Source organism: Kogia breviceps, chromosome 7 (assembly GCF_026419965.1).
Source record: "Kogia breviceps isolate mKogBre1 chromosome 7, mKogBre1 haplotype 1, whole genome shotgun sequence".
In the NCBI taxonomy this organism is placed as follows: domain Eukaryota; kingdom Metazoa; phylum Chordata; class Mammalia; order Artiodactyla; family Physeteridae; genus Kogia; species Kogia breviceps.
In genome coordinates, this window is record NC_081316.1 from 120,827,196 (window position 1) to 120,853,141 (window position 25,946).

The following is a 25,946-nucleotide window of genomic DNA, read 5'->3' on the forward strand; positions in this document are numbered from 1 at the left end:
TGCGCCCAGGCTGCCGCTTCTGTGACAGCGCCGCCAGCCCCGCCCCCGCCCCGCGCCCGCGCCCGCGCCCGCGCCCGCGCCCGCCCCGCCCCGCCTCCGCTCCCCGCCCCGCCCCCGCGCCCGCCCCCGCCCCGAGCGAGCGCAAGCAGCTGGCTGGACCCGCACAGCGGATGGTCGCTACCACCCTCGCGGGCTGAGGCGGGGCGCGAGGAGGGAAGGACCCCGGAGTGGTACCACCCTCGCGCCCTCCCCGGCCAAGGCGGCCCCGGCCCCTCGCGCTGGAGCTGGGTTGCGGGCGGGGCGACACCGCCAGGCCTCGCTCTCGGGAGTTAAAGCCCTCCAGCCCCCACCCCGCCTCCATCCAGGCCGTTCCTGGCGCCCAGCTTGGCAGCCTTTCTCAAAGGGTGATTGTTTCCGGACTGGGCAGTTGGGGGGCGGTTCGCTGGGACCAGGAGGCAGAGCGGGAGAGTGGGGAGGGTGCGGCCCCCCCTTGGCTTCAGGCACCCGGAGAGGGAGATGGCTGGTGGGGGCGGGTGGTACCTGCCCGGATACAGGGGTGCCTGTGGGGTGGAGCTGGCGGGGGGGGGGTCCTCGGCTGTCGGGGCACTGCTGCCTTGTCGAAGGCACGCCAAGCTGCTGTGGGTCAGCCTCCCCACCTCCCCCCATCAAAGGACCCTGGACTTTCCAAAGAGAAGGCAGCAGGCCGTGTGGGGGATTGGAGAGGCTGGAAAGGGATAACAGGAGCAGAGAGGAGCAAAGGGCCAGCAGGTATCCGGAAATATCAAAGACTCCTTGGGCCAAGAAGCCCCTGCATGTCCCTTGCCTGTCTGTGCCCGGTGGGCTAGGGGTGTGAGTCCTCTGCGTGTGCATGAGAATGTGTGGGGTGCAGCTGTAGCCCTCCGTGGAGATACTCCCAAATGCTCTTTTGTCAAGTTGCCAGAGGCTTAGAGGCCATCCTTGTATATGTTTTAAGGGTTTGCACTGCCAGCGGCCCTTCTCCCGGACATCTGTAGTCAGGGCCGCCCTGGTCCTCCTCGCAGCCCCAGGGAGGCCAGCTCCGGTAGGTGGGGTTCTGGCCCCAGGGGGACCGGAAAGATGTCAGTGCTTTCTAGTTGCTCAGAGGCCTCCTCCGCTCACTCGGTGACTGACTCTCGACCCTCTGTCAGGTGTTTCTGGATCAAAGTGGTACCCCTGGGCAGTGTGTCTCTGTGCACTGGGGGACCCCTTCCCCTGTCACCTTCTCTGGCCTGGTCAGTACGGAGCCACGCCCTGCTTCTTGTGCTGAGTGTGTGAGGCAGGTGGGGCTCGGGTAGAAGCAGGGGGAGGGGCTTTACAATCAGCTGCTTTGGTCAAGATCTTGAAGTGAGGAAAAGGGTCCCACAGAGCATACCGTCGCAGGGACATTTGGAAATAAGAGTTAATTACTGCCTCTCGGGACATCTGTCCCTGCCCCCACTCCCTCCTCCATCCTTGTGCTTAACGGCCCTCGATGCCATCAGGGAAGTTCTGCCAAATCTAACCTGAGTACCTCCTGCTGCAGTGCAGGATCCTTTCTTCAGTCTTGTAATGAGGCAGGAATTACAGCCAGTCCTACTCTGCTTTTCCCTTCCCCTGTTGGAATAATCCTTGCTCCCTGAGACTGCTGAGAGGCCCTCTCCTTGCCTCCTCGTGGACAGTGGGGGTGGGGGGAAGAGGACCGCGCAGAAAAGCCCGGTGCGGGGCGGGGGGGCCTGGCCTTCACTTTGCCTGGATACCCACTGCCTCCCTCCCCATTGAGTCATGTGGTACAGAGGGCCGGGCAGAAACCCCCCGGAGACCTTTAGTTCTCCCCTCGTCTTACAGACGGGGAAGAGAGAGTGTGGAGAGTGGCTGCGAGGCCGTGACGGGGTCACCCCATCCCTCCATCAGTTCCCGCGGGGTGAGGCACGGCCCCCAGCTGCTGAGCTCGGGAGGAGGCCCGGCTTTCAGGCCGATTCTGAAGGCCCTGCCTGAGTGACCCCCTCCCTGGCCGCCAGTGTCTTCGGGAGCAGTCAGTCGAGAGGTTGGACTAAGTGTTCTGGTCCTGACTGCCACGGCCAGGCCAGCGGGCCGTCTCTGCAGCTGTTCCCGCCTGCCCTCCCTTTTTTCGAGCAGGAGGGGAGCCAGATGGGCCCGGGGCGGGGGGGTGGGGTGGGAGGGGGGTGACGGGATGTACCCTCACCATTGTTGGAAGAGCAACAGTGACAGTGAACCCTTTTCTAGGGACCTATCTTGCAGCGTAGCCCCAGGCTCTGTTGATGGAATTTTTAAATTTTAATTTTTAGAGCCAACGTAACACAATAAAGTAGTATTAAAATTAGCGCGATAAGGTTCGGTGGGGAGAGGACAGCTGCCGATCGTTTCGGTGGGAAGTTTTGGCAACACCCCGAGTGTGTGGACACACAGATGCGCCCACAGCTACGTGGACACAAAACACGCACACGCGGACACATGCACCTACGCCCCCTGATACCCCGCGGGCACATGCGCGTGCTTGGACGCCCCCCCCCCACAGGCAGACACACCTGTGCACACCCACCAGCCGCCACAAAGTGGTCGCTGAACGCCTGCCTTCCTGCCGTTCCCCGTCTTCCTGTTGGCCTGTCAGGTCTGTGGAAATCTCTCCCTGCCACATCTGGATTTAGAGCCCTGGCTCCAGACATCTGGCGCAGCCCCTGGGTCTCCCGAATGACTGATCATCCTCTCCGACCTCTTCCCCTGCCAGGACTGAGCCCCGCTTCTCAGAGGCCGCCGGGGCCTAGCGCTGAAGTGTTTAGTATGCAAAGCCGAGTCTGTCCTCAGGGACAAGGCTTTATGTGTTTATTGTGTAGTTAAGCCGGACGGGAGCCCTGCCCCGCTCTGGTCCTGGCCCAGCTCCTACAACCTGCCTCCCAGCAGGGTCCCATAAAGCCATCAGCTGCAATGCAAAACCCGTAAAACATCTGGGGGGGGGTCTGTGGGTTTTCTCCAAATCACCTGTGCCCTCATTTAGTATGAATAGCAGTTAGTTTGCTCTTATCAGCTACTTGTCCCCCTTGCGGGCTCCCTCTGTGCCTTGGCCCTCTTGCTGCAGGAGCTCGGTTTGCTCCTGATTTCTAAAGGTGCTTCCTTTGCAGACAGCCCTTTCTGCTCCCCTGCCCCCTCCCCCCCCGCCCCCACCCCCAGAGATGCAGAAAAGCAGCTGAGCCGCTCCCTGCTGGGCGGCTGGGATCCAGTGCCCCCCTTAGCTGTCTCATTGCTGGGACCCCCATTTCTAGGAGCCAGCCCCCCACCCGGAATCTACAGCAGTGGTGTTGCCGATGTGAGCGTGAAGGTCCAGGGAGAGCCCTCACCACGTGCTACGGGGGCACAGGCCTCCCTCTTGGAGGGGCGGGGAGGAGGGGAGGCACAGCTGCCCCCTACCCAACCAGGGAGGAGGGGCGAGCTCCCCAGGCCCAGCTGTGCCTTGTGGCATCTGGCGGGCACACGTGAAACGCCCCGCGGTGGCTCTGGCTGGCCGTGCACCTGTTATGTTGGGTGGTTGAGCTCAGGACCCAGAGGGAAAGGGAAGGAGGCCTTTAAACTCTTCTCCTTCACTGGGTTCCGGTCAGAGCCCTGGACCCTGAACATTCTTGTTTCCTGTGACAAATTGGAAGTCATCCTTTGGTCACCAGGCAGCTCAGCCGCCCTCCCCTCTCCCTCCCCTCCTGGCCATGGAGCTGGCATTCTTCCTGAGCTGAAGCGAACTTCTGCGTCCACAGGAAGAGACCGTCCATGGCTTCAGACTGCTTCAGTGATGGAATTTTTGTCTCGCTTTGTTTCCCGAGGCGGAGGGAGGTGCGAGAGGCTGCAGGAGGGCCCCGGACTTGGAGGGGCGTCTCCCTGAGGTGAACGTGGGAAGAGAAAGCAACCCAGGTAGGCCCTTGACCTGCCCGCTGCTCCCTGACGGCTCCCCAGAGCCCGTTACCCCCAGTCCCTCTGAAGGCCCTTATGATCCGGGCTGGGCTCAGCCACAGAGCAAGGCCTAGGTCCCCCAGATCCCCCCGCTCTGGCCCTGTGCTCTCTTCCTGCAACCTCTCCGGATGCCCAGGCCCGTCACACTTCTTCCGGTCTAACCCGGAGGCTCTTCTTGATGTGTGCATGCCCTCGTGTGCCCAGCGGACGCTACCTGCCCGTCATGAGCTCCTGTGGGTCGCCAGGCGCTGTTCCGGGCACCAGGATGTAGCAGGAAGTACAGCCGCTGGCAGAGTTAACTTGGAGTGGGCGCTCTGTGTGTGCCCGCTGCTTTGGGGTCTTCACGGGCAGTAACTACTTCCATGACGTAAGGTACTGTTTGTGACGTGCTGCTTATGCTCAGGTTCTGTTATAAACTTTATCTTATGGGTCAGGGGTCTGGGGCGCGGTATTCAGGCGACGTACGTAATCAAGGTCGCGTGTGCAGTAAGGGACAAAGTCGTCATTTGATGCCGGCAGGCTCGGTCCAGGACTCCGGCCGCTCACCACCCAGACCCGCAGGTGGAGAGCTGGGAAGAACCCCTGGAGGGGCTCTTCGCGGCCGAGGGCCAGGGAGGCCCCCGAGAGAGGTCATGGTCCGGCCGGGCCCCGCAGCTGCATGTGGAAGCTGGAGGCCGGGGCAGGACTGGGGATGGCGGCCGGCAAAGCTGGGGGGAGGGGGCTCCCCGCGTTTGAGAAACAAAACCGAGCAAGTGCGGGGCGTGGAGAGCAGGGGCGGCGCGGCGGGGGCTGGGGTTTGAGGACCCGTGTGTGCGCCTGACCCCCCCCACCCCCCCGCACTCCTGTCTTCCGGGGAGGGGCCGCTCAGGAACGCGATGGGTGTGGTCCTGACTCCCCGGCGGGCCCCCCAGAGGCCAGGCGGGGATGGAGGTGCACATCCCAGACCTTCGGGTCGGCCTGCCCTGGAGCCCGCAGCCGACACTCACCCTCCGCTCTGGGGTTTGGAAAAGCCGAGGGAACAGCCGGATCTCCCCTCTGGGAACCCCTTCATGCCGTCGGCCGCCTGCTGGCAGCTCTGATCGGTGCTGGAAAGAGGGAGGCGGAGGCCCAGCTCCAGCTTTCAGCCCGATGGGCCCCTCCCTCAAGCCCGAGGTGTCTGGGTTTCGGCTTCACTGTCTGCTTCTCCCCGCGTGAATCCCCTGGACCCTTGGGAAGGAAGGAAGAGAAATACGGAGGGACGGCTTCTGTGGTGTGTGTGTGTGTGTGTGTGTGTGAGAGAGAGACAGGGGCAGACCGCCGAGGCCTGGGCAAGGGCTGCTGCGGACAGCGCGCGTAGGAGCAGAGCAGGGGCAGCCGTGGGCAGAGGCCTCCACTGTCTCTTTGTCGTTACCCAAGATGCTGGGTGTGATGATGTTTCGGGTGGGAGAGGAGGAAGGGGAGACTAAGACGGTCGCAGGTGAGTTTCAGACTTAGAGGAGTGATTTTTTTTTTTACCCGGCACATTCTGAAAGAGAAGTTTTGCATTAAAAGGTTTGAGAAATCTTTATGCGCTCAGGGTATCAGAAGCAGGTCTCTCTCCTCCCTCTCAGGATTCCTCAGGCCTGTGAATTCCCCTCTCCCTCCCTCCCTCCCTGCCTGCTTTCCTTCCTTCCCTCCTCTTTCTCTCCCTGGAGCCCAGAGAATGTCACACACTGGGCGAGGGGTGCTCAGAATTTGCTGGCTCTTTGTCACCCTGCAAGTGGCCTGACCTAGTTTGGGCGAGTAGGAAAGAGAACTCACACTTGGGGCTTCCCGAAGCCTCGTTGATCTTGGGCAGCTGAAGGGCTTGATGAGGCAGTCGAGGGCGTCAGGAGTTCTGGGAGGCAGGAAAGAGGAAGCGCGGGCGGACGCACGCAAAGGCTGTGACCGTCGAGGGTCAGGATCTTCCTCGATGTTGGGAAGAAGCGATGGGCCGAGGCGACCGGAAGCCTGGACACCGGCCAGCATCAGGCCCTTCCGTGAGAGCCCAGGGCCACCAGTCCTGAGCCTCCTGCCCAGACACGGAGCCCCCAGGCCAGGTGGCTGCTCCCCGGGGCCGTGCCCAGGGATGGCTGCACCTGGGCCTTCACCTAGGGCCGCTCCTGCCTGTGCACACTTGGGGTCTCTGCAGGCGAGTGGGTGACCTGTCTTCAAGCAGCCCGTGAAGGACGAAGGGCAGGAGTCAGGGAGGCCTCTTATGGGGCCCTCGGGGTCACGGCACACGTCTGCCAGTGTGTGGGACACACACAGCCCCGCTTTCTGCAGACGGGTGGTCATTTTGGACTTTCCGATCTCTCATTCCTCCTTCAGCAGAGCAAGAACCCTGAATTCCCGGCAGTGTAGGTTTTACAGCCTCCCACGTACATATGTGCGCTTCAGCACCAAGGCCAGCGCCACTCGCCCCACGTGTGCTCTCGCATCTGGACGCCAGCAGTATCGAGGCTCAGGAAGCCCCTTGGGCTTGGCAGGAGGGCCACATGTCCGTGGGGGCCGGGCTCACAGCCCCAGACGGCGCCGTCCCCAGGCCCCGTAGCTGCGTTTCTTTGAAAAGGACAGGACCTTCCTTAAAGTGACAGGCAAGGCGCCGAGTAGGACAAAGTATTTGGGGGAGGGCCAGAGACGGTCGGGGGACCCGTATTCCAGGCGAGGGGACGAGGGGAGCTCCAGGAGGCCCATCAGCCGGTCCAGCAGTTGGTCGTGGTGTCGGGATGGGGTGTGAAGAGTCTGAGCCGCCTGGGGTGAGCAGGGCACGTGTCACCGGCCGCGGTGGCGTTTGCCGTGAGTGGGCGGGAGGATAGTAGTGGCTGTTTCCGCCGACTGGGTACCGTCTCAGGTCCTTGAACCCCCAGGATTATTTTAGCCACTCAAGGACTGGTGGCTCTGGGTGTTCTCTTCTTTCCGTTCTTCCTTTGAAAAATGTCACCCCCATTTGTGCACTCGTTCAGCTGCCGTTTGCGGAGCACCTGCTGGTCTCTGGGCAGCGTGGTGACTTACCCTCCATGAGCTTACAGCCCAACGTGGAAGGGGGCCACCAAAGACACACGACACGTGGGACAAGGACGCTGCCGTGAAACCCGCGACGTGTTCTTGGTGCAGTGGAGACGGGGTGTGGTCCCGGCTCGGGGCTCTCTCCACGTCAGGTTCCAGCACCGTCTGCACGCTGGAGCCCACCTGGCGGAACCTGGAGGGGGCCTTCCACGGCTCAGCTGCAAAGGGTCAGCAAAGAGGGCCCCGGCGGGCCTTCGGGTTGCTGGAAACCCACCTCGAAAAGTGCCTCCTTTTAACTCTTTGGGCTGTGTCCTCAAGGACACACCTCGAGGGCGGTGCCTCTCAGACCCCAAGGTTCTTACTTTGGAACCTCCCGATTCTGATTAGAGGCTGATGAGGAGGTAGATGCTGATGGGTAGGCCCGAGATCCCGCCTTTCTAAAAGGTTCTGAGGCGAGGCTGCTGCCCTGGGTCCCTGAGGTTCACCTTGAGGAGCGAAGGCTCGTGGGCGCAGGACAGGGTAAGAGTTTGGAGGCAGTGATAACACCCATCTTTCGATTTCTTTTCACCAACATAAACTCCTACATTCCACTGAATTCATAGCAAACAAGTTTCATCAGTTCGTAGATTGTTGAGTCTGGAGGAGACCTCCTTCTAAGGAAAACGCGCTTAAATGTTTTCGTCTTGCAAATGAGGAACCTGAGGCCCAAGAGGGTCGAGAGATTCGCCTAAGTCACGAGGCTGGCGGAGCCAGGAAGGCTGGGCTGAGCCGGGGTCTTTTCTCCTCGGCTGTACTGCCTTCAGGTGTCGGGGGTCCGACGAGCGGGTGAGAGAAGGCATGGGATGTGGTCCCCAGCCTCTGTGTGTGGGGTCCCCTCACTGGTGGGCCACAGGAGTCAGGATGCTGGGGCTTAGCTGGTCCTGCCGGGGAGAAAGGGATGGAGACGGGTGAGTGAGAGGAAGGAGGAGGGGTCGGGAGAGGCGGGAAGGGCTGTGCAGCGTGAAAGCAGGAAGAGGGCGAGGTGATCAGGAAGAGGTGCTGACGGTGGATAGGGGGGTCGAGGGCACCGGATCCCTTCACACGTGCTGCAGAGAGGGGGCCGGTGCTTCCGGTCCCGCAGCGCACCCGGCCCCGCGGGGTCCTCGCCTCGGAGCAGCGTTTCCTGGTTACTTACCTGCTTCCCCGCCTGTGTGCAATGAGCGTCTTGACGGTGGGACCACAGTGGGTCCAGCATTACCTTCCCAGCCTAACTCAGGGCCTGGCATACAGCAGGTACTTAATACGTATTTTTCGAATGCTTGAATCCCTAAATAAATACATAGAAGTAGAGGGCAAAATCTAGGACCGTACAGCCTAATCAGGAGAATTGGATTACTGTCGACATAAGAAAAATACCTTGATAGGAAAGTGCGGTGAAAAGGTGACAATTAGACCTGGGGTAACCGGGAAGACTCATGGGTTTTGGACATACAGGATGAGGGAGGTTGCAGACTTGACGATAACGCCGAAGTTTGTGGATCAAAGGTTTAGGGGAAGTAGGGGAGAGTCAGATCTCTTAGGAGAAACCAAGGGTTCTCTTCTGGGCATTAAGTTTGAGATGAATGTTAGATATTTGGGGGAAGGTCTGAGGAAGCTGTTGGTTGCAGCTGGTCTCCCTGGGTCCAGAGATGCTCTGGAGCCTGCAGGGGTGGCCCGAGTCCCTGCCCAGCCCTGCGGCTGACAGCTTGCGGCCCCAGGCCACGGGGTACGAGCGGGGAGCCTCCCTCGTGGAGCCGTGCTGGGGGCTGACAGCGCGCCCCCGGGGCTCACGGGAGTTTGCCGTGGCTCAAGGGACCTCAACGGCTTGAAAGGCCCCGCGAGGCAAGTACAGGGCAGCATCGGAAAACGGAAACACACCCGAGGGTGACCACGACCAAAGCACCCAGAGCAGGTGGCTCTGCCAGAGGACCCGGGGAAACTTCCGGCACTGAAAGTCCTGTGTTCCGAGTCGTAAGACTCAGTGGCTGGAGTGAAGAGGAAGGTGGCACCTCCTGAGAAGTGAATTAGTGCCTCCGGAGGTCAGGTGGAAGAACTATGTCAAATACGGAGCAAAAAGAATGAGCTGGGAGCTGGGAGGAGAAAGGAAATAAGACATTTGGGGGGCAGCTTCCAGAGACTTCACATGTAAACAGGAGAAGTTCCCGAAGGAGAAAGGGACAGATGGAGACGCAACACATAAAGAAATAACGCAGGGAAATTTTCTTGGTTTGTCAAAAGCCTTGAATCTGGAGATTGGAAAAGCTGGCTGAGTCCTAGATGACGCTGGCGAAAACCCACCCGCTGCCCCCGTCCCCCGGCGATGCTGGGGGACGGAAAGCTCGTCTCACCGCCCCGCGCCCAGTCCCCTCAGAGCTGCAGAGAGGAGTGGCTTTAGCACGTTGCCGCCCCGTACGCTGACCTGGGAGGAGCTTGGGCGTCTCTGGTCTGATGGGGCCCGTGGTCGGGGTGAGGGTGATGGGAAAGCCAGCGGCTTTAGACCACACCCAGCCATGGGGGCAAGACCCAGGCCTGGGGGCCCTGGACGTCAGGCCACGTGCCACAGAGCGGGTAAGGGACCAAATCCCAGCTGCTTGTGGAGGCAGGGGGTCGAGGAGCCCGGGCTCGGAGGGCGTATTCCAGATGCTGCGGGCTCTCCCTCGAGGCTGCCCTCCCACTTCGGGGGCCTGGGACCAGCGTCTCTAGGCTGCGCGCGAGGCTTGGTGATGTGGAGCCGTGCTCCATCCCGCGCGCCTAGCAGGATCCGTGCACCGGGGCAGAGACGCCTCAGCGTCACTTGGTGTCTCCCCGGGGACCAAGGGACCAGGCAGAGCTCCTCGGAAGAAAACGTGTGGAAGCCACAACAAATTCACCCGACAGAACAGGAAGTGCCGGAGCTCTGAACGACCCGGAGCACCGCGACCTCCGGCCCCCTCAGCCTGGACCCCAGAATCGCCGCGTGTGGAGTGGACCCCCAGCACCTGCCCGCCTGCAGCTGATCTGTGAGGACAACTGGCGGAGGTGTTGACCACAGAGGATTTTCGGGAAACTCCCGTGAGACCCGGGGGCGCGCTGTCAGCCCACAGCACGGCTCCACAAGGGGGGCTCCCCGCTCCTACCGTGTGGCCTGGGGCCGCAAGCTCTCAGCCGCAGGGCTGGGCAGGGACTCGGGCCACCCCTGCAGCCTCCGGAGCATCTCTGGACCCAGGGAGACCCGCCGCAAGCAACAGCTTCTGCAGGGTGAGCGCGGCAACGGCTAACGGATGCTCTTAGAGAAGGTGTGTCACTGAGTCCTTCACCCACTACTGTGAGCAGAAGAGTCCCTGAGGCTGTTGTGAAGACAGACTCTCGGGACCCCAGGGGGCTCTGATCTGCTACCTCGGGAGGGGCCCAGGAATCTCCATTTTAGATCCGTGCTTCCTGCTGCGGGGCCAGATGTCTGCCTGCTGCACACTGACTGGGGACATGTTCCCAGCCAAGGACTTTGCCTCTCAGGGTCCAGGTGTTTCCCCTGCAGCCTGGGTTCCACAGGGCAGTGTGTGTGTGCGTGTGCGTGTGTGTGCGCGCGCGGGGGGGCACGTGTGCGTGCGTGTGTGTGTGTGTGCGCACGCGCGCGCACGTGTGTCTCAGGGGCGCGTGTGCGTGGTGGGGGACGTGTATGGGGTGCGGCTTGGGCCTCCACCTGCGTGCTGTGCCTGGTGTAGTTCTAATCGGGCTAATTGTTCCAGGAACCTGGGTAATGCCGTGCTCTGCGCTGCTTGCAGCTGCAGCTTCTTGAAGGCACCGCCCCTCCCGAGTACACACACACACGCACACGCACGCACGCACGCACGCACATGGGAGATGGCACTTTTCTGTCTGCAAAGATGAAATTGGCCTCCTTGTTGCTAACTCGAAGCAGCTGTTTATTTGTTGTTTTCATGTTTTCAACTGTTGTGATGAGGTTTGCTTCCTTCTCCTCTAACTGAATTACGCGTCATTCAGCTCCACACAGGCTGCAGAGGAGCTGGATGCTCCCGTCGGGTGGGCCTCAGGCTCCTTCTCGGTGCTGCAGCCCGACTAGACCAGCGCAGCCGCGTGCCTGGGCGCCGAGGGAGGGGTCAGAGCATACGGCTGCTCCGCTGAGTCTGCTGTCCTGCGGCGTCTCACCCCGCTGCGAGGGCAGCTCGGACCGAAGGCTGAGGAGCGTGTGGTCCCCATACCTGTCCTCACGCCCACGTGGGGTGAGTGTCAGGGGTGTGGGACCCACGTCTGCTTGGCCTCGGGTTCTGGGTCCACTGGCCACGTTGTCCTGGAGCTCCCCTGGAGCGTTCATTAGCTGATGTTCCCTCCGTTTTCCCACTGCTGAGCCCTGGCCTCCAGCCCAGCCATTTGGTCCGATCTCCACATAGATACACTCAGACCCTCTCCATTGCCCCGCTGGGTCCAGAGGGACCGTTTGTACCTTCACAAGTGACTGGGTTGCTGTGTGACCCGAGTCATCGTTTCCCCTCTCTGAGCCTGTCTCTCTTTAACCGTGGAATGGGGTGGCTGGGCTAGATGAGCCATGTCTAAGGTTTCTGCTAACTCTAAATGTCTTTGATTGGCACGTATGGCTCTGTCTAAACTTAGTGACTTCTTAGTAATTCTGCAGTGAAAGGGTTTGGCGTTGTCAGTTTAGCGTCGTGGTGATAAAGCTCCTTGATCCTCAGGTACGTTAGGAATGGCAGCCGGCTTGATAATATTCAAAGGGAGCTGGGTAGACTCCGAACCAAGGTCTCTAAGATCCGAAGTTGACTGGGCATCAGGTACACTGGGGGTGGTGAGGTCAACAGATCGTGTGAAGCAAGGCAGCCCAGGGCGGGTGTTAGCCGCAGGGAAGCTGGGAGGACAGATCCCGGAGGCCGGGGGCCGTGGAGGTGGGCTAAGAACATGAGAAAACTGGATATCATGATATCAGTTCTTCCCATATTCAGTCACAGGTTTAATTTTTCTGCAAACTCTGATTTTTCAGGGGGAGGGGAAGAAGGCACAATAATTTTTAAGTTCATTTGAAAAAATGTACAGGTGAAAATAGCTAAGAATTATGACAGAGAAGTTGACTGAGGGGCGGTTTGTTTTACCGGCTATTAGAACAAACCATAAATCACTACTAAGGAGGACAGCACAATAGTTAAGGAAGAGGAGAGAGATTTACAGCCCAGGATCGCCTGCATGAGGGCCCTCAATGTGGGATGGCGTGGGTGATGGAATAAATACTGCCGGGAAATATAAGCAGTTTAGAACCTCACTGTATACCACATATCAAAACTGATATATGTTAATGGGGAAAAATCAAACCATAGTGATATGAGAAGAAAATTTAAGTCAGTGCTTACCTCCAAGTGAAAAAAAGATATTCTAGGCATAAAAGTGCTTATGGAATAAATAACTATGCATTTGATTATATTAAGAAATCCTATATATCAAAAGGATTCTACAATGAAAAGGCAAAACAATGGAAAACGTACAGCTTTCAAAACCAAAGAATGAATTATGCTGACACTGGTTTAAAAAAATTACTAAAACCCCAATAGGAAAATAGGCAAAGAGTATAAATGGGCAGTTTGAAATACCAATGACTAAGAAAGTGTTGTATCAAAAATGTTAATTCTTCTTAGAAATCAAATGCAAATGAACAACGATGAGATACTATTTTCACTTACCAGATGAGCAAAGATTTTAAAAGTATACTTTTGTTGTGCTTCCGTGAGTTGAGGACATCCTGATACCCGTGCTGTTTGCTGGCGGGGGATCACTGGTAATATCTTTACCTAAACGGTACGGATACACGTGTTTAGAAACCTCTATACGTGTACAAGTGATCTGATTAAATAATTCTCCTTTGTGTTTGAGAGTCACGCACAGAGGTTCGGTCACAGTGCTGTTTGTAATCACAGCCCAGGTGTTCATTCATTCTTTAAGCCGTTGATTCAGTAAATATCAAGGTTATGTTCTAAATCTGGATCAGATGTTGCGGACACGCTGGTGAGTAGAAAGCACATGGTTTCTGCATTTTGTGGAACTTAACCATTTAGTGGGAGGCAAGCAACAAAGGAGTTAACAAACAGCTGAGAATTGCTCAGCAATTATGGTAGAATTATGGTGACTCCTTACAATGAAGTTTCATGTGACCGTAAATGTGATGTGCGTGTAGAATGGCTCCATCCATCTGTCCATCCAACAAGCAGGGTCTGAAGACCTAATGTACACCGGGAACTCTGCTAGACTTGAAGGACACAGTCGTCAAAACGGACACAGTCCTGCCCTCAGGGCCTCACACAACCAGGAGCTTCTACGACTGTTGATGGGGGCCCCGTAGAAGAGGTACAGGACCCAGGTGGCCGCTGGGAGAGGCCATTCCCCGAGAGGTGGGTGGTCAGGGAAATCTTCCTGGAAGAAATGCCATCCGAGCTGGGACACCCCAGATGATAAGGAATGGGAAGAGAACCGTGTCACAGTCAGACCTCAGGGAGGGTTAAGATAAGGCAGGACACAGGACGTACGTGTAACATGATGCCAAGGGCATAGAGATCTGTGAGCCGGACCAGGGGGAAGTCTGCTGAAATGTTACAGAGCTGGTTGGGGGGGGGCCTTCCCTGCCCTCTCCTCTCTGTGGAGTACAGCCCAGGCCTGACCACTGCCCCCTTTCCCCAGGTGTCCCCTGGGAACCGCTGGCCAGCCCTCAGGCACGGCCGAGTGGCACCCAGCCCAAGAGGTGGTCCTCTGCGCTCCAAATGCTCCTCTCGTTAGGAAAGTGCCCAGAGCAGCAGGGGAAGAAGAGACCTCCCGCCCCACCGCAGAGAGAAGGTGGGGAATCTATTTCTCAAGATGAGCTGTGCTCAGGCGACCTCGATGTTTCCGTGTTGTTTGTGATAGAAAAGCATCTCTTGGAATAAAGAGCAGGAAGGTCCACGTGCAGTGTGAGATGGGCTGAAGGCCAGGAGCGGGGTAGGGGGGACCCGGCAGGGAGGTGGGCGACGGACGTGTTGCGCCTTCCCTGTGTCCCTGCAGCCCCAGACCTGCTTCTGATGGGGGAACTCTCCTCCCCGCCCAAGCCACTCCCTGGACCTGACATGTCACGGCTGCCTGTTTCCAGGCGCGACCCCAGCTCTGCAGCCGCGTGTACCAGGTGTCCTGCAGCTTGGCCCTTCTGACCTGTCCTCCATCTGGAATACCCTCCCCTTTCCCCAGCTGTGCCAGGAAAGCCAACTCGTGTTGTAGGATCCTGTGAGAAACCTCACTTCTCTGTGTGGTCCTTCCTGATCGCCCCAATTCAAACAGGCATTTTCCTCTGTCTGGCGTTCACTGTCAGAAACACTCATTTGACGTTTATCACATTCTGCCTTTTCTTGCCACTTATTTGTTACTGTTGGAACTCTGCCCCCGCCTCCCGCTGTGCAATGCTTTTTCTCTCTGCTTAGGAGGTGACCCGTTCCTCTTCTGTCCACTGAACCTCCCAGGCCCAGCTCACAAGCCCCCCACCCTGGGCTTCCCCTCTGGCTTTTGGTGAATCACAGTCTATTTTTATTCACCAGGATGAATTCCCCGCAAGGCTAGCAACCATATCTGACTTATCGTAGCGTTTCCAGAGGTTCCCAGCTCAGCGACTGTGTGATGAGTGCTGAGTCAGCACTGGGAGTTTTTGAGGACCGTCTGATGTGTCCTAGGTTATAGGTTGGCTGCATCGTGCTTTTTTTCCTACTGCGTAGAAAGTACTGTGCACGTAACAGGTGCTTAATGAACAGGAAACACTACTAGTTGTGACGCCTGTGTTGATAACGCCATTACCCACATTCTCGTTCAATGCTGTGGCAGAGGCTGTCAGGAAGAGGCAGGTGCTAGGTCCATATCTCATCCTGGCCAGGGGAACCCCGTCTGGGGTCGTCCCTGTTCACAGGGAAGGTGCCAAGGCAGCTGCATTCCAGCACAGCCCTGGTCTGCGTCTGGGGGTTGGTGCTCCGGCCGGCGTCCAGCTGCCTCACCAGACAGGGTGCTTTTATGAAGCACCCTGACCCTAACCTCCATCCGGGCTGTCCCGCCCTGTGAGGGCCTCAGGGTGCAGGAGCAGAGGCTGGGTCTGCTTCCTGTCTGCCCGCCGGCCCGGGTGCACGTTTAACTATGGGCCGTGGAGGTGGGATTCCGGGAGCCACCAAAGTGGCCGAACAAGTCTAGGGGGTGTAGAGCCCCTCTTTACCTTTCTGGCTTGACTGTTAAGACAGGTCTGAGCTCTGGGCCTGGCACCAGCCCGGTGGCTTATGTGACACTTTCCAAGCCCGCGGCTCCACCCTCCCGTCCCCCGTGAGAATCTTGGTGCAGGGAGCCGGCCGTACCCGCGGCCGTTCCACCGAACATCTCAGCAAAAGGAGAAAGGAAAACAAACCAAACCAAACCCCCTCAACTCCAGCTCGGCAGAGCCACGCCGCTGGCTGACTGTATTTATCCTGACAATTCTGTTCCTTGTCTTTCTCCCTGAGGAAAGCTGCTCTTTTGATCCCAAGATTCTCGGAGAGAAGCGAGGCACAGAGATAATTATTTTTTTAAGTTGCTGAGGCGTCATAGCCATAGAGAGTCGCGCCTCCATAGGAGGGCAGATTCTCCGGGAGAAGGTCCCCAAGCCGTCTCCCGGGCCCTCGGCTGTGAGTCTAGTTGTGGGCAGAGGTGAGATGGCACGGGTGCCTGCAGGGTGGTCCTGGCCCCTGCCCGCTGCTCGGGCCCCGGCCTGCCCTGGCTCTCGGGAAAGCCCTCACGTGATGCGTTTGGGTCCTGCTGTCCTGGCAGAAGGCTTTGTTGGGTGACAGTTGTAAAAGGACCTGGGGGTGGCCCCCTCGGAGAAGGCAGAGGACAGGCAGCAGCTGTCACCGGGTGATGGGAGAGCAGAGGAGGAAGACAGATGGAGACGCGTGTGACTCCATAAGAAGCGAGCCGGCTGGGGGCGGGTGGAATGGGAATCGGGTTTCTCAACCCACACGGTCTCTTCTACCGAACCCACCGTCCTGGAGAGAGAAATGGGGGACATGACGTCCGTTGTATGTCAGGGAAGATTCTGGAAAGCATGGTGGAGTATGGAACCCGTTCGTTCTTGGGCTTGCCAGCCTGACCCCTGAGCCCAGGGGGGACTTGGCTGGGAAGGGCTGTCTCTGGCTGGGCCCAGCTCTGCAGCCTGTACCGCAGTTCTGAGGCCATGCGAACTCTTCTGGATCCCTTTGGCCGGACCCCCTTCTTTATTCCTGGCCACCCCCCTTCCACGCGGGTTCAAGGGTCACACAGCTCTGGGTGATATCATGGGCTGCCCTGCTTCCTGGAAAGCTCATTGGACCTCCTGGAGCATCTGTTTCCCTGAGGGTCCAGTCAGGTAACGTGGGTGAAGCCCCCGAAGTCCCTTTCCCCCAGGGGTCATCCTGCTCGGAGGGGTGCAGTGTCCTCTGGGCCCTGCTGCCCACTGGTGGGCCTGGTACCCGGGTTCCGGGGAAGCCAGTGTGGCGCTGGAGAGACGTCTCTACCTGGCACGTTCTGAACCACTTCTGTGATTCCAGAAAGCACAAAAAACAGAAGCCGGCCCTTGGTGACTGGGGCAGGCTGGGCCCTGCACTGTGGGCCCGCGGGGCGGGCCATGGAGGGCCAGCATCGCACAGCCGGGTGGGGAGGACTTCCCGTGCATGTGGGTCGGGAAGTCCGGACTCTACCACCCCGGAATGTGAAGTCTGGACTGTGAGCCAGCCCTCTGGGTACCAGTGGCTTCTCAAATCATCCAGAGAGAAGAAAGCAGGGTCTCATCTCTCCCTGCACTTTCCGCGAGGCTTCTGCTGCTCTTTGCTGCGGCATCAAAGCCACATTAGTGAGCCCAAAGCCCCTTTGTAAATCGTCTGACTCTAGCGTCTGCTCCCTGGGGGAGCTGTCCTGTTTGGGGGCTTGTGGTGGCTGGGAGGACTGGAAGCTTCTGGAAAACGCCCAGAAGTGGGCTGGGTGTGTTCCAGCCTCTGTGTTCCCATCCGAGAACGAGTGGAAAGTTGCCCAGTTTTCTGGGAGGGTCCTAACACCCTCAGAGTCAAGTCACTGGGAAGAACGGGGCCAGCGCTGGGGAAGCCGGGTCTCCTCCCCGCGCTAACGGAGGAAGCAGGGAGCGAGGTCGCCAGGTGGGTTCCAGAGAGCGGCCTGGAGGGAGGTTCTTACGCAGACCTGCCAGGCGTGGAAGCAGAGGAGCCTGCCCGGTGGAGGGTCCCACCCGGGCCAGTCATCTGAGGGGCTGCGTCTCCCGGGGCAGCCCTGGTGACAGAAGAGAAGGGGGCCCCGGGGCTGGGCGGGAATCAGCTGCTGGAACCAAGCCACGGGTGGGCGGCCCCATCCGTGCAGGCTTCAGAGGGAGGGGCGGCTCCTCGGGCTCCCGGCTCGGTGGAGGGCCCGGAGCAGAGCTCGGGAGAAGAGCCGAGGCTGCAGCGCGCTGCCTCGGCTCCAAGCCAAGAGCTGCCTCCCCGGCCCCACCGGTCTGGGCCTCCGATCCACCTCCAGAGCTTCTGCAGCGCAGCTGGCCCACTCTTTCCCTCCACCTGGCGCTGAGTCTCATCCTCCAGGCGGGGTTTGTACACCTTCCCCTTCCAGAAACTTTCCAAGAGGAGTGAAGGGAGAATCAACAGCTTCTCTGGCCCCACCGTCTGGGAATCCTGACCTCGCGGTATTCTTTGCCCAGCGTGCTTTTGATATGAAATATGCTGCGATCAACTTACTTTGGTCCATTGTGGGCTAATTCCCCAAGCCCTACTCAGTTTTGGTGTTTTTTTTTTTTCCGAATGAGTGGCCTTTACAAGGTCTTTAACAAAGCCTTTGAATCCAGGAGATTCCTAGAAATCATATGCCTCTCTCCCTCCCTCTCTCCATCCAGTTTCATTGAGCCCCTACCGTAGGCCCAGATCTGTTCTCAGCACCGGGGCATGGCCGTGAACAATGCACGTCTAGTTGTTGTCAAGGGGACTGCGTTCCAGTGATTCTGATCCAATGATATGAACCAACACTTCATTAAGCCTTTTGGACGTTGGTTACCTCAGAAACGGAAAATGTCAGGGCCGGAAGGCACCTTAGAGATCACCTAGTAAAACCTTCTCATTTTACAAACGAGGGATCTGAGGCCAGAAAAGGAATGCGGGGGCCAGAGGCCCCTCAGCAGCTAGAGCGTTGGCCTGGCATAGCGCGGCCCACCTGCCCACGGCCCCGGGCTTGCTTTGTGTCCGAGTGGCTGGTTTTCAAGGCAGAGGAGAGCGCACAGTGGTCCCAGCCAGAACAAGGAACACGGCGACATTTCAGGCGACTGGAATCCAGCGGCAACACTTGTAGAATGGAAACGCCTCCTGTCTGCGGGACGCGTGGTAACGTGTCCAGAGGGTGGGGGGGTCCCTCTGGAGCTTCCCGGAACGACTTCCAGACGGGGCGGAGGAGACAGGTAAATGCAGTTGGCCCTGCATCCTCCTGTCCCCTCCTGCCTCCCAGGGTCCCCTTTAACCTCTGCAGAGATCAGCCCAGGGACGGGAGATGGCTGGGGGCAGGACTGAGCCCGAGGGGAGGGGGCCGGAGCCACCGTACAGCCGGCTCCACGGACTTCTGCTTGGCTGCCTTAGGTCTTCGGTTTTTATCTCCTGGCACGACAGGTAGGAGCAACCTCAGCAGCGGAAATGTGCTTTGTGTCTGTTTAAGAAACAGCAGGGAGCAGGCCAGTGACCGGATCCCCTTTTCCAGATCGGCTGTGTGGCTGAAACGCCAGTGTCTGGAGGGGGCTGTCCGTCCAGCCTCCCAGCGGGGAAGCTGCACTCCCCACCCGGCACTCGCAGCCCCGGCGCCTCCGGGGAGGGGGGAGGTCGTCCGTCCGTCGCACCATCAGCGCCGGCGCCGCCCCTTCCTCTGCTGCCCTGAGTCAGCGTGAGCCCCTGTCTCCGCCCTCCGCGCCTTCTCTCCGACATCTCACCCGTTCCAACGGCTTGAGCTTCTCTGGCGGTTGGAGTCTAGATACAGAGTGCTGTAGGCTTTGTCCTACCGAGGTTTCCCCCGGAGGCCAGGCCTGAGGGGAGGGCTTGGAAGCTGTTTGTTTGGACAGTGATGCGGGGCTGGGGGAGGGAGACCGGCGAGGAGGTGCACTGCTGAGCCAGCCGTCTCCTGGGAACGCTGCGCTCCATCCTCCTGGCCGGTGTGTAGGACGAGCATCACCACCCCCCGAGGGGTGGGGAGGGCCTTAATGTACCCACCTCCCAGGGCGGCGCGTGCAGAGGGCAGGCCGGCCCCAGTCCCAGGTCCTTAGGGAGGCCTGCCTCCGTGATGAGAGGTGCCTTCCCTGGGAAAAAGTGACGGGGGGGTGGGGGCAGCAGGAGCCCAGGAGGGAGGGAACCGCAGGTGTGGGTGGTGTGCTCAGTGCGGGGGGGCGGAGCTGCGCGTGCGCAGGGAGGGCTGGCCGGGCCTCAGAGAGGCGTCGGGGGAAGCCACGGCACCTGGATCCGCGGGGATCAGGGCCTGTCCTGCAAGATGCGGCCCTCAGAGACTCGAAGGACCACGGAAGGAGCACAGCGTGTGCGGTGTCCGCACAGCGGGTGGGGCTGCCGAGCGGCCTCTGCCTGGTTTCACCGCAGAACGCGGGCCGTGCGTCCTCAGCGAGCCCTGTGCTGCCTAAGGTCCCGAGTCAAGCATCCCTCTAGTGACAATTTCCCCCGACACCCGGGCTCCAGACCCCACCTGATGACAGGTTACTGGCCAGGGAACAGCACGCTCCTAGGATGCTGTCATCAGCGAGAGCCGCATTGCGGAAGGGAGCAGGGCGTGCCCACCACACGCGCGCACACCCTCTCGTCACGGGTTCTGCGCCTGTAAACGGCCGAGCTGACCTCCCTCTGGGTGTTCCCGGTGGTCGTGCAGGTGCGAGAGGGCGACCTCGTGGGGTTGAGCCGGTGAGCGGAGGGCAAACGTTGTGCCTGATTCTACAGTCTGAGCAAACTTCTGAAAGGCCGCTTTTCAGAAGATGTATTTGTCCAGTAGCACATTTAAGATCGATAAGGATTTCCTCGAGTCTATCCAGGGGAGTAAAACGTTAGTGATCTTTCTGTTGGTTGAGACGCTGACTTTCTTTCTCTCCTACCGACATAAAGAACTCCCTTATTTGGGGAGGGGCTGATCTCGTCAGAGGCCTCCTGTGTCCAGAGAAGGAAAAGCAGAGACGCGACCTCAGAAATCCGCCAGTGCGTGTTAACGGGGCTGGTGTCCGGCGCGTGGGGGGATACCCCTCCTGTGCTAGCCCCGGGGGGGGGCCGCCCGCTGTGGCCTCCGTCCCCGCCCCCGGCGCCAGCCCCTCCCTGCGCAGGCCTGCCGTCCCCGAGTTCTTCGTGTGGCCCCATCGACTTTAGCGGGATCATCAGGGCCTCGCAGAGGCGGGCCAGGCGCTGCAGACCACTGTGCTCTTCCCGAGGGGCTCCGTGAGAGCAGCCCCCTTCCCTTGTCGCTCACTCCCGTCGGTGACGCGGAGTCAACTGGGAAAGTCGTTAACCTCTCCGACCCTTGCCTGTCACCTGTACAGTGGGGAAGGGGCAGAGGCACCGGACGGGAGGCGTGTGGGTTACAGGGGCAGCTGTCAGAGAGAGCTCAGTGATTACCCGATGCGGCGGGTTTCGTTTGCCTCCGGATTTCACTCCCGCGCAGGTGGTGTCACAACTCCCCACGGGGGCTTCCACGGGGTGGGAACCACCCCAGCACTCGCCGTTGGCACAGATGCCCGGGGCTCCAGCCTCCAAACCTGCGGCCTGGCCGAGAAAAGCGCCCAGAGGACAATGCAGGTGGGTTTTTCTAACCCACAGCAATCAAACTGCCGTGGGGGAAGGAGGACCAGGCGTGTGTGGTAACCTTCCCAAAGCAAGAGCCAAAGCTGGTCGGCTCTGCGGGACTGCAGACGTGCTCGGGCTTCCGGGGTGTTTAGTTCGAATGTAGTTTCCTTTAGAAATGTTGCGCCAGCCGAGCTTGTGACAGCACAGATGACGTCGTGCAGAAAAACCTGAACGTCGCTGGCCCTGAATCAGGAGACTTGGATTCCGAACGGGAAGAAGTTTTAAGAACATCTTAGGGCTTCCCTGGTGGCGCAGTGGTTGAGAATCCGCCTGCCGATGCCGGGGACACGGGTTCGTGCCCCGGTCCGGGAGGATACCACATGCCCTGGAGCGGCTGGGCCCGTGAGCCATGGCCGCTGAGCCTGCGCGTCCAAAGCCTGTGCTCCGCAACGGGAGAGGCCACAACAGTGAGAGGCCCGCATACCGCAAAAAAAAAAAAAAAAAAGAACATCTTAGCCAATTTATCAAACGGATAGTTTTCGTCTTGCATGTGTAAAAGAGTAATAGATAATAAAAAATTTGCCAAAATAGGCCTAAACAGCTCTCTGAACAAATATAGAGAACAAATCATGTCATAAGAATGCATTGCATCTAGTTTAGTTGGCAGTCTTTTCTTTCCTTTTTTTTTTTTTTTTTTTTTTGACTGCTTGGCTCACGGGATCTTAGTTCCCCAACCAGGGATTGAACCCTGGCCCTCGGCAGTGAGAGCGCCGAGTCCTAACCACTGGACCGCCACGGGATTCCCTTCTTTCTTAATAAATAGTACATAAAATAAAAGATACAATGCAATTGTTAGTGTCTTAGAGTCGGTGAGATACAGTATTAGGAGAGTGACCAGCATCTGAGGTTCCTTTAAGTAATTTCCACAGGACATGGTCCAGTGAGTGTGTTTTCCCTCTCCTGATTGAGTTTGGGCTGCTTTGCCCATGTTTTCTTCGTGGCGGTGAATTTTTGTGCCAACTACGGTGTCTGTTGCTCGGTCAGATGCTAGTGCAGATGCCGGGGAGGTGTTTTGTAGATGTGATTAGCATTTACAATCAGTGGACCTTCCGTAACGTGGGGAGGGGCTGACCCATTTGGCTGGGGGCCTTCAGACCAGAAGAAGACAGGGTTCTGCTTCAGGACGGCAGCACCAGCTCTCCCCTGAATTTCCATCCTGCCCTGAGGATTTGGGACTTGCCAGCTCCTGCAATGCCGAGGGCCAGTCCCTTAGAAGAATCCTCTCTCCTCTTGGTTCTGCGTCCCTGGAGAACCCCGACGCGCGTAACCTTTTGACACGTGTTGGTTAGAATTGAACGGTGTGACCCACGTAAAGCAAAGAAGAGCCTTAGAGGTCAGTGTAGAGAGACGATTTCTGCACCCGTGGCTCTCGCTGCAAGCCCCGCGCCCCACCTCGCGCACGTGGTGTGACGCCGCCACCGCAGACCCCGCGTCTGCGCCGAGCCGCCCCGTCTCCCTGCGTTCGGCCCGGGCTTCGGGCTACGGGTGCCCTCGCCGCCCAGGACCGGCACCGAGCCGCCCCAGGAGGCCGCGCCCCTGTCCCGTGGGGCAGGTGGGGCGGCGCTGACACCATCCTCCCAGCGGCCGGCGTGGAGTGGCTGCCCCGGGCTGCCCAGCGCCACCAGAGCCGCCTGCTCTGGGCCCGGCTGCACGTAGGCAGAAGGGAACGGTTATGTTAATAGTTTCCCCAGGATAATCCGTCATCCCTCAACAATGCGTTTCTGACAGTTAATTAGAATCCACACGGCGGAGTAACGAACACCGTGTTTAGAATGACAACCACTGCTGAACAGCAGGGCAGCCGGCCTGTGCTCTCCGGTCCCGGACGCCTCCCGAGCTCACCTTCCAGACCCTGTTCAGCCCGTCTTCGGCCACTGATCCCGCCGAGGGGGCTCGGGTGCCTTCACCACATGGAGGGCCCGACCTCCCTGGCCACGGGCAGGGGTCCAGGCACGGACGGAAGGGAAACCGCCGGGCTGAAGGCAGCAAAGCCTTGCCTTTCCTGGGGCCGCAGTGATGGGGGGACAGGAGATGGGAAAGCTTGAGTTCGAGGGACCTCAGAGGAAGAGGATGCAAACACCCCCCCACGTCCCCGTGGCCGTGCTTTCCCGTTTGTCCACCTGGGTCGGGACCCTGCGGCTGGCCGGGGAGGTGCCTGGCCTCCTGCAAGGGCGCCCAGCTGCTCAGCAAGTCGAGAGCCTTCCTGGCCGGTTGCCCCTCCGTCTCAGCCCCACCTGCTGCACCCGCCGGAGAAGCGTCCCTGGCTCACCTGGTGGTGGTGACTTCTGTTCTGCCGTCACCTTGTGGGGGTCCGGTCCCACCCTAGAGACCAAGAGGATTGTGACCAGGCTGGGGCCTATGAAGAGCCAGCATCGTTCGATAACCTTCGGTCTGTGCCCCTCCCCGCAAGGAAGTGTCCTGCTGTATTCTTTGGGGGCGCACCCACCTTCACCGGGCACCCCGTGCAGGGCCCTCGGTGGTTCCCAGGGATTAGAACCCACATCCGGGCTCTAGTCTGGGACCAGGTCCGCACGCTGAGGCTGTCTGAGATTCAGTTCCCTCCTTTGTGTAACGGGCATAAAACTGTTTCTTAAATTCTAAAAGGAATAAACACTGTAATCGTGTAAAGTGTTCAATGAGTACAAGAGAGAGCCACCACGGCCCTTTATTCTCGGTCTCCGAAATGGCGGGAGCTGCATCCTCTGGGGAGAGGGCGCCTCCCTGCCCTGCCTTGCTGGGGTGGGGTGGGGGGCACATTTCCAGACCCTTCTGACCCAATGGAAGCCTTTGCTGGTCCAGGGACGGGACGTGTCAGAACCACTGTAGGAGTAGTTTAGAGACGACCAGAGGTCACTTTGTCTTGGCCCCTGGGCTGCGTGCTGCGAGCTGTGGGGAGGACGTTATCGCCTGCAGGCCTGGAGGTCCGGTGTGTGGACTCCGTGGCTCAGAACTCCTGCCGTGGCTGCCTTGGAGCTTCTGGTCCGGCGTCGGAGCTGGAGGGGTGAGGGCCTTTGGCTCTGACCGCCAGGGAGGGCGGGTCCAGTGAGGTGGATATGGGACTGCTGGCTGGTCTAACCCCTTGTTATCACCCCCCTCCTCACACCGCCAGAGGCTGAGAACGCCCCTTCGCCTGGTTCTTCCCAAGCGCCCACAGCCCGTCTGGGACGGCGGTGGCGCTGGCTGGTTTTCGGGCCGAGCCGCGGCCCACAATCTCCTAGAGCCGGGGGCCTTTCACCCCCTGTGTCACTGCGTCCCTTCTGAAGCCCACAGCCGGCTGTGGATCGTGGCCCAGTGTTCACGACAGACGCTGTCAATCACGAGTCACACCGGGCACGGCCGAGGAAAATTAAGGAGCCTGTGAAGATCCCATTGCGCGAGGCCCGGGGCCCGTGGGGGCCTGCGTCTCTCCTGTGCCTCCGAGAGCTGCACCCAGGAGCTTGGCGCCCTTCTGCTTGTAACAGCAGAGGGTGGGCGGCCCATACCTTAGTGCTCCTGGCCAGCTGGGTCTCAAGTGGTCTGTGCTGACCTGGGGCTGCGTTCAGGCCCCTCCCCAATCCTCTAGACCAGCCAACCTGGGAGGCCTGCCCATGGGGAGGCTTCACTCCCTGCCCCCGCCCTGCCAAGTCGGGGGGAGATGCAACCCAGTGACACAGGTGGAAATGCCTCTTTACAGCTCCATGAATCAATCAGGTGCCTTGCGGGAAGATCACGGTATCTCGGGTGCAAACCCCCACAAGATAATAAATATAGATTCCTTGGTAGTAATCACAGCGGCATCTTCGTCTGCCTGCAGTGATTAAAGGGTAACCAAACTGCCATGTAATTTCATTCCAGGCCATTTCCACATTGTGCTGTGTAAAGACGGCTGGACACAGAGACACTCCCTGCGGCCCAGGCCGGGTGTGAGGGGATGCTGGCCTGGAAGGCGCAGCTTGGGCAGGTGTCCTGCCCCTCATCTTGGACTGTCTCTGCGGGGGGCGTCCCTGTCCTTCATTTGGAAGCCCCCTCCATCCTCCCATCTGCTTGTAGCAGATGCCTGCCCTGCAGCTCAGAGAGGCTGAGACCCTCCAGGCCCGCTGACCAAGTGCCAAAAGAGCTGTTTCCAGAGAAGCTCCGCCCACACCTTCCCTGGGGGTGAATGCACTTGGCCGCAAACGGTTGCCCCACCTCTGCAGGGAGGGCGGCCTGTCTGCACCGAAGGCCTTACCTGAGCCGGAGGGAAGAGGGCAGAGACCTCTTGTTCCCTCAGCGGTGTTTGAGGCCTGGGCTGGGAGACGTGAAGAGGTAGCCATGGAGGAGGCCAAAGTCCCAGGTGAGCCAGGGACTTGGTCCAGCCGGGCCAGCGGGGTTGTCTGGCATCTTTGCTGCAGCCCCTGCGGCCGATAGCTGGCCCACTTGCTCCGGTGGGTCTTCGAAGGCTGGGGTGCCCGTCTGTCTGCACGGGGCTCTCAGGAACTGAAGCGGGGCTGTGTAGGCTGATTCACGTGATGAGCAGAGACCCCCAGGAATGCCTTTCCGCCTTGTCAGCATCCAGAGAGAGAGGGGAGGGAACAGAGTGTCTCGGGTGAGCAGGGACGGTGGCCGGGGTCCCAGGGCTTGGGGGTGGGGCCGGGACTTGTAGGAGCTTCTGCTTGCTCCCCTGCAGAAGGAGGAGGTGGCTTTAGCTCACGCAGGTCCTGACGAGTCCGGGATCCCATTGTTTTAAGAGGGCACCTTGGAGGTTCCAAACCAGAGCGAGGGAAGAGGGTGCTGAGTAGACCGGGAAACACGTGTGTGTCTTTGCGTGTGCTTGTGTGTGTGCGTGCGCGCACACGTGTAAATGTGTGTGCACGCGCGCACACACCCGCGGGTGAGCTCTCAGCTCTCTGTCCGCGGCACGGACAGAGCAGGGGAGGAGAGGGTGGCGGCCATGGTCTGGGACTCCTGGAGCAGCCTTTCAGGAATCGCTGCCTGGAGGGAGGGCCTGGGGACTCTGAGGGCATTACTTACGGGGCCGCAGAGGCCTCCTCTCAGAGCCCGCACCCAAGGCCTGGAAGCTCTCAGCACGAGCAGGCTGACCTGAGGGGGGCCGGGGAGGGCCCTGGACGCAGGGCAGCAGGGTGCAGG

At 59.6% G+C, this 25,946-nt stretch overlaps 1 protein-coding gene and 1 long non-coding RNA gene across 2 annotated transcripts in view; one reads left to right on the plus strand and one right to left on the minus strand.

Moving 5' to 3' along the window:
• B3GAT1 (beta-1,3-glucuronyltransferase 1) overlaps window positions 1-2,747 on the minus strand; it is a 29,055-nt gene extending 26,308 nt beyond the window's left edge. Inside the window, exon 1 of the mRNA XM_067039361.1 lies at window positions 2,544-2,747. Within this exon, the coding sequence (XP_066895462.1) occupies window positions 2,544-2,653 (110 nt within the window). The 5' untranslated portion in view covers window positions 2,654-2,747. The remainder of the gene's footprint in view (window positions 1-2,543) is intronic.
• Window positions 150-24,930, plus strand: LOC136794552 (uncharacterized). Its single transcript, XR_010841537.1, has 3 exons — window positions 150-404; window positions 3,759-3,912; window positions 24,675-24,930. It is a non-coding gene; the product is annotated as an uncharacterized lncRNA (long non-coding RNA).
• Window positions 24,931-25,946: the final 1,016 nt, after the last annotated feature.